Source organism: Carcharhinus amblyrhynchos, chromosome 23 (genome assembly GCF_965287045.1).
Source record: "Carcharhinus amblyrhynchos chromosome 23, sCarAmb.v2.hapA, whole genome shotgun sequence".
NCBI classification, from domain to species: domain Eukaryota; kingdom Metazoa; phylum Chordata; class Chondrichthyes; order Carcharhiniformes; family Carcharhinidae; genus Carcharhinus; species Carcharhinus amblyrhynchos.
In genome coordinates this window covers 30,941,463-30,953,041 of record NC_137346.1, presented here as the reverse complement: position 1 = coordinate 30,953,041, position 11,579 = coordinate 30,941,463, and the positions used below count along the sequence as shown (strand labels likewise).

The window sequence follows — 11,579 nt, the reverse complement described above, 5'->3', positions numbered from 1 at the left end:
GTCAGAAGTGGGGATGTTCGCTGTTGATTGCACAATATCGAGTACCACTCATGATTCTTCAGCTATGAAAGCAGTGTGTGCCAGTATTCAGCCAGACCTGGGTAGCATTCAGGCTTGAGCTGATAATTGGCAAATTACATTGCTTGGAACTTGTTTCATGTTAATGACCATCCCCAACAAGAGAGAATCTAACCGTCTCCCTGATTTTCAACAGCATCACCATTGCTGAATCCCCCATTACCAACATCCTGGAGGTTTATGAAAAGCTGAATTGGATCAGCCAAATAAGTACTGTGGCCACAAGAGCAGGTTCAGAGGCAAGGGATTCCGAACTGAGTAACTCACCTCCTGACTCCCTAAAGCCTGTCCATGATCTACCATGCACAAGGCAGAAGTGTGATGGAATACTCTCATTTGCCTGAATCAGGACAGCTCCAACTAAGAGAAAAAGATTGATAAAAATGAATGTAGGCCCCTTACAGTCAGAAATGGGAGAATTCATAATGGAGAATTAAGAAATGGCTGAGGAATTAAATTCATACTTTGCTTCAGTTTTCACCAAGGAAGACATGAATAATGTACCAGAAGTTCTGAGAGAGACAAGTTTTAGTGAGGAGCGGAAGGAAATCTGCATTAGTAGAGAAATGGCTTTGGGGCTATTGATGGGATTGAAGGCGGATAAATCCCCAGGTCCTGATAATCTTCATTCCAGAGTACTTAAGGAAGTGACCCTAGAAATAGTAGATCCATTAGCGCTTATTTTCCAAAATTCTTTGGGCTTTGGACTATTTTCTACAGATTGGAGGGTCGCTGGTGTGAGCCTGTTATTCAAAAAATGAGGTAGAGAGAAAACTGAACTATAGACCAGTGAATTGACGTCAGTATCGGAGAAGTCTGTTATCAAAGATTTTGTAACTCAGCATTTGGAAGGCAGTGGTATAATGAAATAAAATCAGCATAGATTTACACAAGGGAAATCATGCTTGGTGAATCTATTGGAAGTCTTTGAGGATGTAACTGGAATTGATTGAGGAGAACCAGGAGATGTGGTTTATTTAAACTTTCAGAAGACTTTTGACAAGGCCTCACCTAACAAACTGCTAGGTAAAATTAAAGCACATGGGATTGAGGGTAATGTCTTGAGATGGATAGAAAGCTGGTGAGCAGACAGGAAGCAAAGAGTTGGCATAAATGGTCTTTTTCTGATTGGAAATCAGTGACTAATGGGGTTCCGCAGGGATCAGTGCTAGGACCCCAACTGTTCACATTATATATTAATGAGTTGGAAGAGGGAACTGAATGTATTATCTCAAAATTTGCAGATAATACAAAGTTGGGTGGGAGGGTGAGCTGTGAGGAGTATGCAGAAATGCTTCAGTGTGATTTGGATGGCTGAGTGTGTGGGCATCTGCATGGCAGATACAATAGAATGTGGATAAATGTGAGGTTAACCACTTTGGTAGCGATAATAGGAAGACAGATTAGTACTTGAATGGCTATAAATTGAGAGAGGTGGATACTCAGCGAGACCTTGGTGTCTTTGTGTCATCAGTCACTGAAAGTAAGTGTGTGGGTACAGCAGGCAGTAAAGAAGGCAAATGGTATGTTGGCCTTCATAGTGAGAAGATTTGAGTATCGGGATAGGGATGTTTTGCTACATTTTTATAGGGTGTTGGTGAGGCCACACCTGGAGTATTGTGTGCAGTTTTGGTGTCCTTATCAGAGGAAGGATGTCCTTGCTGCAGAGGGAGTACAGTGAAGATGTACCAGGCTGATTCTGGGATGGCAGGTCTGTCATATGAGGAGAGACTAAGTTGATTAGGATTATATTCACAGGAAATTAGAAGAGTGAGATGGGTCCTCACAGAAACTTATAAAATTCTAACAGGATTAGACAGGGAAAATTCAGGAAGAGTATTCCCAATGGTGGAGGAGTCTAGAACTAGGGGTCATAGTTTGACAGTAAGGGGGTAAACCTTTTAGGACTGAGGTGAGGAGAAATGTCTTCACCCAGAGGATGGGAAATGTGTGGAATTCACTATGTGGTGATGTGGAGATGCCGGCATTGGACTGGGATAAACACAGTGAGAAGTCTGACAACACCAGGTTTAAGTCCAACCAATTTATTTGATAGTAAACTCACAAGCTTTTGGTGTTTACCGTTCGTCAGGTGAATGGAGAGTTCTGGCCTCAGACAGAGCATATAACAGCACAGACTGTTTACAGATTACTGATTAGAATGCGAGTCTTTACAACTAACCTGCTACTCTAGTCTGAAAGATGCCAACAATGTGAATTCACTACCACAGAAAATACTTGAGGCCAAACATTGTCTGATTTCAAGAAGAAGTTAGATATGGCTCTTGGGGTCAAAGGGATCGAGGGATAAGGGGGGGATTCAGGATATTGTATTTGATGATCAGCCATGATCAAAATGAATGGTCGCACAGGCTGGAAGGACCCCTGTTTCTAGTTTCTATGTAACACTCAAAAGGTTCAATGCTATCCAGGACAAAGAGTCTACTTGATTAGCACCCCATCCACCAACTTAGACATTCACTTTCTCCACCACCGATGCACAGTGGCAGCAATGTGTACAAAATGTACTGCAGCAATTCACCAAGGTTCCTCTGACAGCACCTTACAAAGCCTCAACCTCCACTACCTAGAAGGACAAGGACAGCAGACGCATAGGAACAATGTCACCTGCGAGTTCTCCTCCAAACTACAGACCATCCTGACTTGGAAATAAATCACCATTCCTTCTTTGTCACTGGGTCAACATCTTGAAATTCCTCCCTAACAGTGTTGTGGAACTATCTACACCACATGGCCTGCAGCGGTTCAAAAAGACAGCTCATTACTAGATTCTCAAAGGCAAATAGGGATGGTGAATAAACACTGGCCTTGCCAGCAACACCTGCATCTCATGGAAGAATAGAAGGTCATTTGAAAGATTTTTGTTAGGATTTTAAACAAATTTGGTGCAGTAAATAGAAACATTTTCCCACTTCTGAGAAAGTCTAGGACAAGGGTATGTAATTATAAAATCAGAGCCAGGCCAATCAGGTGGGAAGTCAGGGAACCACTTATTGATAGAAAGTATAATGGAAATGTAGAACCTTCTCCCGCAGAATGCTAGCTCAAATATTAATGTCCAATGTGAGGTTGACAGGTTTTTGCAAGACAATGGTAATAAACGGCAATGATATTCATTGAATTTTAAAGCATAGAAAGAGGCCCTTCAACCCAACGAGTTTGGGCCAGCCATCAAGAACCTATCTATTCTAATCCCATTTTCCAACACTTAGTCTGTAGCCTTGTGTGCTATGGCATTTCAAGTGCTCAACTAAATGCTTCTAAAATGTTGTGAGGGTTCCTAGCTTCACCAGTCTTTCAGGCAGTGAGTTCGGATTCTCACCATTGTGTGAAAATATTTGTCCTCAAATTTCTTTCCCCTTGCTGTATATCTATGTTTTTTAAAAGTTTATTTTAATGTCATGAGTAGGCTTACATTAACAGTGCAATGACGTTATTGTGAAAATCCCCTAGTTGCCACACTCCAGCGCCTGTTCTGATACATTAAGGGAGAATTTAACATGGCCAGTGCACATAACCAGCATGTCTTTCAGAGGAAACCATGCAGACACTGGGAGAACGTGCAAACTCTGCACAAGTGACCGAGCCAGGAATTGAACTTGGGTCCCTGGCGCTGCAAGGCAGCAGGGCGGCATGGTAGTACAGTGGTTAGCACTGCTGCTTCACAGCTCCAGTGACCTGGGTTCAATTCCTGGCTTGGGTCACTGTCTGTGTGGAGTTTGCACAGTAAGAAGTCTCACAACACCAGGTTAAAATCCAACAGGTTTATTTGGTAGCAAACACCACTAGCTTTTGGAGCACTTCTGCTTTGTCAGGTGAGTGGGAATTTAAAGGAGAGTTAAAGTAACACTCACCTGACAAAGGAGCAGCGCTCCAAAAGCTAATGGCATTTGCTACCAAATAAACCTGTTGGACTTTAACCTGGTGTTGTGAGATTTTTTACTGTGTTTACCCCAGTCCAATGCCAGCATCTCCACATCATGTGTGGAATTTGCACATTCTCCTCATGTCTGCGTGGGCTTCCTCCAGGTGCTCTGGTTTCCTCCCACAGTCCAGAGATGTGCGGGTTAGGTTGATTGGCTAAGCTAAAATTGCCCCTTAGTTCCTGAGATGCATAGGTTAGAGGGATTAACAGGTAAATATGTAGGGATAGGGTGACAGGGCCTGAATGGGATTGTGGTCAGTGCAGACTCAATGGGCCCAATGGCTTCTTTTTGCACTGTAGGGTTTCTATGGTTCTGTGGTTCATTGTGCCACTATGCCATTCATATGTCCCCTGGTTATTGACACCTTCCTATCCCACCTAACTGTGTCCCTCATAATTTTGCACACCTTGACCAAGCTCACCACCCTCCACCACACATCAGTCATCTCTGTTCTAAGGAAAACCATATTAGTCTAACCAGCCTCTCTCCATAGCTCTCTCCAGCCCAGGTGAATCAACTCTGCACCCTTTCTCGTGCAACAAAGCTGGACAAAGTTAAAGGAACAGCCATGACCTCACTGAGTAGCAGAACAGTTTGAGGGGCTGAATGGCCCACTGTTGACCCATGTTATTAGGGCTTCTATTGTGAACCAGGATTGTGGGGAGGTTGCGAGCAATGGCAGGGATCATCGAGTATCCATGAACATGCCATCCTTATCAAGGAGGGTTAGTTATAGGATTGTTGGTACGTTTGTCAGAATAAGTGTTTGGGAATACCGGTTTAGCAGTAAGTTTCTACTGATGTGCTTTAAGGGGACGGTGAACAGGTATGAGCAATCCCTGCAGCCATTGTAATGCACACAGGAATTAGAAACTGCCAGAAACTGCTCCCCCAGGTTTGGATGTGACACCTCTTTAATGAACAGTGTGCAAGATACACACACAGAGAGGCTGGTGCAAAACCCCCAGGCACACCGACACACACACACACACACACACAGGCTATGCAAAAACCCCTGCACGCACACAGACACACACACACACACACACACGCTATGCAAAAACCCCTGCACGCACACAGACACACACACACACACAGGCTGGTGCGAAAGCCCCAGGGACAGACACACACACACACACACACGCTGGTGCGAAAGCCCCAGGGACAGACACACACACACACACACACACAGAGGCTGGTGCGAAAGCCCCAGGGACAGACACACACACACACACACACGCTGGTGCGAAAGCCCCAGGGACAGACACACACACACACACACACAGAGGCTGGTGCGAAAGCCCTAGGGACGGACAGACACACACACACACACACACACACACACAGAGGCTGGTGCGAAAGCCCTAGGGACAGACAGACAGACACACACACACACACACACACAGAGGCTGGTGCGAAAGCCCTAGGGACAGACACACACACACACACACAGAGGCTGGTGCGAAAGCCCTAGGGACGGACAGACACACACACACACACACACACACACACACACAGAGGCTGGTGCGAAAGCCCTAGGGACACACACACACACACACACACACAGAGGCTGGTGCGAAAGCCCTAGGGACAGACAGACAGACAGACACACACACACACACACACACACAGCAGCCTGTATGATCAGATTAAAGTCGCCCCTTTAAAAGACTCAAACACTTGTGGGCGGGCAGTGTGCAGCTGGGAGCTGGAGCGGAAGGTTTTTTTTTGCACTCACAAAGCTGCCCCGATGCCTGGCAGCGCCGCGCCTTCGGCACCAACAACTTTGGGAATGGTTCCTGGAAACCAGCGCAAGGCAGCCGCCTGCTCGCTGCGAGTTTGAGGCGGGCGGATGGAACTCCTGCTCCTCGCCACTGGACATGGTGAAGTGAAGCCTCTCCAGCCTGGCCAGCTCTCTCCTGTGACCAGCCGGGCATCCCCCTCCCCTCCACTGTACCCTCTCCACCTGGGGCAGTGGCCAGAGTGGCAGGCCAGCCACTCACCTCCAGTCAGAGGTGACCTCCCCACTCACTCATTCCCCCCACCCGAGGGTCCGCACACGGGGAAGGCGAGAGGCATCTTTACTCCGGATTACAACAGAGGCACCAGCAGAGCAGGTAAAAGGGACTGGCTCCGGGATTTGACCTTCACACTGAGGAATGAAGCTGCTGCTTTTTAGTGGGAGGACATGAGCGAGCTGGGGTTGGCAATCTCACGGGGTATTGCTGTTAATAGTACACCCTCCTCCCCCCCTTTGTATCCGGGGAGGATGAACACCCCTGTCTGCCTGTCTCCTTTTCCAGTTCTGGGCAATCACACGGAGCAGTTTTGCTCCTTCCCAAAGCTGTGTGGAAAGTGGGAGCACTGATCCCTCCTAACAAGTGGGAGCGGCTCCAGGATACCACCCACCCCTCCCAGGAAATGGTGCGGGACCTTAGAAGCGACTCGACCACTTTTGCCCCCATCCCTTTTCTGTTTGAGGTGCCCTGGCTCTCCCTGTGGAATGTGGTTGGAGTGTGAAGGTGAGGGGCCAGAACTTGCTAAGACCAAGAGGAAAGAGCGGCTCAGACCCACCGACCCCCCCCCCCCCGCCAGACAGTTCTCCCACTCTGCCCCCCCCCCCTCAGCCAGTCCCCAGCCTGTCCCCCCCCCTCAGCCAGTCCCCCCCCTCTCTGCCAGTCCCCAGCCTGCCCCCCCCTCAGCCAGTCCCCCCCCCTCTCAGCCAGTCCCCAGCCTGCCCCCCCCCCTCAGCCAGTCCCCCCCCTCTCTGCCAGTCCCCAGCCTGCCCCCCCCTCAGCCAGTCCCCCCCCCTCTCAGCCAGTCCCCAGCCTGCCCCCCCCCCTCAGCCAGTCCCCCCCCTCTCTGCCAGTCCCCAGCCTGCCCCCCCCCTCAGCCAGTCCCCAGCCTGCCCCCCCCTCAGCCAGTCCCCCCCCTCTCTGCCAGTCCCCAGCCTGCCCCCCCCCTCAGCCAGTCCCCAGCCTGCCCCCCCCTCAGCCAGTCCCCCCCCTCTCTGCCAGTCCCCAGCCAGTCCCCCCCCCTCAGCCAGTACCCCCCCCCTGCCAGTCCCCAGCCTGCCCCCCCCCTCAGCCAGTCCCCCCCCTCTCTGCCAGTCCCCAGCCTGCCCCCCCCTCAGCCAGTCCCCCCCCTCTCTGCCAGTCCCCAGCCTGCCCCCCCCCTCAGCCAGTCCCCCCCCCTCTGCCAGTCCCCAGCCAGTCCCCCCCCTCAGCCAGTCCCCCCCCTCTGCCAGTCCCCAGCCAGTCCCCCCCCCTCAGCCAGTCCCCCCCCCCCTCTGCCAGTCCCCAGCCTGCCCCCCCCTCTCTCAGCCAGTTCCCCCCCCCTCTCAGCCAGTCCCCAGCCTGTCCCCCCTCTTGGCCAGTCCCCAGCCTGCCCCCCCTCTCTCAGCCAGTCCCCCCCCCTGCCCCCCCTCTGCCAGCCCGGGTTAACTGATGGTTGCTCTCCTTTCTCTCACACACAGGGAGACGATGCCTTTCCATCCCGTGCACACCGGCCTCCTGTACAAAGGGAACTATCTGAGCGGCTCACTGTCGGACGGCAGCGAGATTGAACAGTTGGCCAATATCTCTGAAGAGGAGCTGGAGGGTAAGGGAGCGTCTCTTGCAGCTGCACTTATTCCAAGCACTGCAACAAGCTGGGGCTGAACAGGGCTCCCTGTTTAACCCCACACACAGTTAGCAGAGTCTGAGTATAACATAAAAGTATTCCCCCCTCCACACACACACACAGGTCAGTATCAGTGAAGGACCACAGGGAGCCATGCGGGAGGCTGTTGGAGAGCGACCTGTTTCTGTGCTGTACGTTCTCAGTAATTCCATCTAACTTGTGGGAAATGCAACAGGGAGCAGGTTGGCTCCTCGATGCCAAATGACAATCAACTTTCCGATGCGCAGCCAAATGCACGGAAAGGACAAGTCTGCATCCACAGCCCACGAAAGGGTTAACTCACCAACACTCGGCTACACGTTCAGTAAAACCAGCGCAGGTAACGGGACCCCAGAAAGATACAGACAGTAACTGGAATATTACAAATACCCAGCCCATTCCCATCAAATACTGAATCTCCATCTCGATAAATGTGTGTATAAGGAGAACCTTATTTTTAAAGAAGATACCAATAAATGCTTTGTAATTCTTAAGCCCATAGGGTGAGTTACTTCGAAATAGGTTAAAATGTTCTGCAATTTTAAACTGAAACCGTTCCCGGGAGAAACTACGGTTTAGTTCCGTCCCTGCCTGCAAATGGATTTCTTTAACAATATCGGGATATTGGCACCTTTGGATGTTATTTACTCTGGGTAAAACGATCCATTCGGAGCGACATGTATTTAAATATTACATTGACTACATTTGCTGTAGATTCCTATCAGCTAGCCCCATGTTCTATCTGTAGATCCCAGTAGACTTTTAGCGTGCACATACATTGAGATGTAATAAGGTCAGTGTTAATTAAGATAGTGTTAGTCACTCCTCATTATTTTCGGCTTTAGGGAATCTCTCGGCTGAGAAAGGACAGCGTCTGAATTACTGAATAATACATTTTTGATTTAGTCTTCAAAGATAATTTTCCTTCTTGCATTTTCTTTTACATGGGGATAAACTTTTTAAAGCATTTATCCCACTTGTTAAAGAAAACTTTGAATTTATTTTTAACCGGGTCCTTTGCAGAACCGCCAAGGTTATGTATCTTTTCAGAATGCAATGTGGGAATTGCATGTGCTATTCTGATTTATTTTCTCCCAATCTAATTCAATCAAAGCTGTAAACCAGTGATGTTAGCCCATCAGTGGTGGGCCAGACCTTTACATTCCAGCTGTGAATGCTCCTACCCATCCTATCCATGTGTTAAAGGATGTTGGAAGCAACTAGTTAGCTCCTGGAGAAGAACAACATTGACTCGATGGGCCAAATGGCCTGTTGCTGGGCTGCAGTATTCCTGAACTCCAGTGGATAAGTAAACAAACACATAATGCTCTGTTAGACCAAGCATGGATTCTTTTTGTCTCTCTTTTTCTGTGTGACAATCTCTTAGGAGTAGTTACTCCCATGGAATTTCCAGTCTAATTAATCTTTCAGTGAGGGAAAAAAAAAGAATGGTTTAAAAATGATTAAGGTGGTTTGATTAATGAAATTTTAGGAATTGTACATTTGGGGGAAAATATTACCTTGTTTGGAAATGTACATTTATTGCAAGTCAAGGACCCATGTTTTAATTTTAAAAAAGCCAGGGATCTAGGCAACTGTTAAAAAGTAAGACCATCCAAAATTACAGTCCCAGCTAACAACAAAAGAGAGAGGTAAAAGCATATTACATTTATTAGTCAATTTTGGCATGTCACATCAGCAATATCCGTGTTGATGAATGAAACATTTTCCTTTGCAATCAATTAACTACCTGTATCAAATACTGTCAGGTCAGGTAAAGTGCAGCCAAGTATGGCGTGAAAGCTCCTCGCATTGTGCATCATATAAAACCATCCTGATTTATAGTGCAGAAGAAGGCCGTTTTGGCCTATCTGTACCAGTTCCTTGCTACAGCAACCCAAAGTGAATGCCACTGCCATGCTCTCTTTGTAGCCTTGTACCTTGCTCTATTTCAAATAATTATCCAGCTTTTTCCTTGAACAATGCAAGCTACTTTCTACAACAAAACACACCATCAATTTTTCTCTTAACCTGTCTCCTTATTCTTTTAATTGATGATCCTTTACCACCGATTCCCTAACCAGGGGAAATATTATTTCACGCTTCTCCCAATCCTTTTGATTTTCTCTCCTTAAATTCACATCTCCTTTAGCCTCCTCTACTCCTTTGAAAATGATCCTATAGTCTCAAAAATGCCCCTGACTTTATTATTTCTAATTATTTATCATCTCTAATTCCAACACAGTGGTACAGTGGCTAAGGACCCAGGTTCAATATCAGCCTTGGGTCACCGTCTGTGTGGAGCTTGCATGTTCTCCCTGTGTCTGTGTGGGTTTTCTCTGGCTGCTCTGGTTTCCTCTCTCAGTTCAAAGATGTGCAGGTTAGGTGGAATGGCCATGATCAAAGTGTGGGGTGATGGGGTTAGGGCAGCGAATTGGGCTGAGGTCGGCTGCTCTTTCGGAGAGTCGGTGCAGACCCGATGGGCTGAATGGCCTCTTCTGCAGTGTAGGGATTCTATGATTCTACGATTTTGTGATTTATTATCCTTGGTAGTTTTACAGCCCATTTTATAATGTGAAGACTGAATTGGTAAAACACTGCCCCCCTGATGGAGCAAACACTCCCTCAATATTGCACTGAAGTGTCAGTCTAAAGCATCCACTCAAGTCCTGGAATGAGATTTGAACACTCAGGAGGAGAGTTTAGTTTCTAGCAGTATTGCAGTCATGCGGTGAGTGGCCTGCTGTGCTGCCTGCCCTCAGGGGACTGGGGTGACAACGCACAAAATAATTTCTCCCCTTCAACCTTTTGACTTGGGTGAGTTTGTTACTGACTCAGACAAGCAAGAACAATATAATGAAAATTCTTTGATAAAGAATTTATTTAAGTAAGGGGACTTATTTTGAACAAAGAGCGGATATGATAAATCAGGTTTGCATTAACTGTCACATACAGTACAATAATCATTGGAAAAAAAACAGCAGGATTATGCAAATTCCATTCCCACAATTTTTGCAGGATTCTGTTTGAAGGATCAGAAATCAGGCATCAACACTCTATCACAACTTGTGCTCTCTTTGAACTGAGTTCCATGGTAAGACTATACATTGAATCAATTTACTCTTTACATCCTTTAGGCCCTGAACTTCCTTTTTCTAGCACTTTTAACGTAAACTATATATTCTAAGATTTGATTTCAAGTGTGATGTGCTAACCGGTGAGTTGCTTTGTTGAAGTGTAATATGACATTAGGCTTGAGGTCATTAATGACTTTGCTAGTTTATGGGATATGTTTGACTGTCATTGAAAGTCTTGGTGAATTTGATGACAAATTGCAATCACTTTCTTGCCAATACATAGTCACCTATTCCCCTCTCCTCTAGATGGTAGAGATCATGGGTTTGAAATGCCCTGTCAACGGAGGCTCAGTGAGTTGTTATAGGGCATCTTGTAGATGGTACACACTGCTGCCACTGTGCACTGGTGTTGGAGGAAGTGAATGTCGGTCAAACAGGCTATTTTATCTTAGATAGTGTCAAGCTTCTAGAGCTGATGTCATTCAGCAGATGGAGAATATTCCATTGCACGCCTGGCTTGTGCCTTGTAGATGGTGAACAGTCTTTGCAGAATCAAGAGATGGGTTACTCGCTGTAGAATTCTCAGCCTCAGTATTTGCATGGTTGGTCCAGTTAAGCTTCAGGTCAGTGATAAGATTCAATGATGACTATCAAGGGGAGATGGTTAGATTGATTCTTGCTAATGTTGGCTAGCACCTGGCATTTGTGAGGTGTGAGTGTTATTTTCTGTCATATCATCTGGAGTAGTAGCTGCCATTAGTCTCTTTCTTCCTACACATCCTGCACCTCTTGGCCAATATCTCTTCCTCCTAGCCCT

The 11,579-nt window shown here is 47.2% G+C and overlaps 1 protein-coding gene across 1 annotated transcript in view; it reads left to right on the top strand.

Annotated features, from left to right (window-relative positions):
* Positions 1-5,799: 5,799 nt before the first annotated feature.
* Positions 5,800-11,579, top strand: part of LOC145357251 (calcium-binding protein 8) — a 330,782-nt gene continuing 325,002 nt past the window's right edge. The window contains exons 1-2 of the mRNA XM_080210426.1: positions 5,800-6,142; positions 7,501-7,625. Coding sequence (XP_080066552.1) covers positions 7,508-7,625 — 118 coding nt within the window. The 5' untranslated portion in view covers positions 5,800-6,142; positions 7,501-7,507. The remainder of the gene's footprint in view (positions 6,143-7,500; positions 7,626-11,579) is intronic.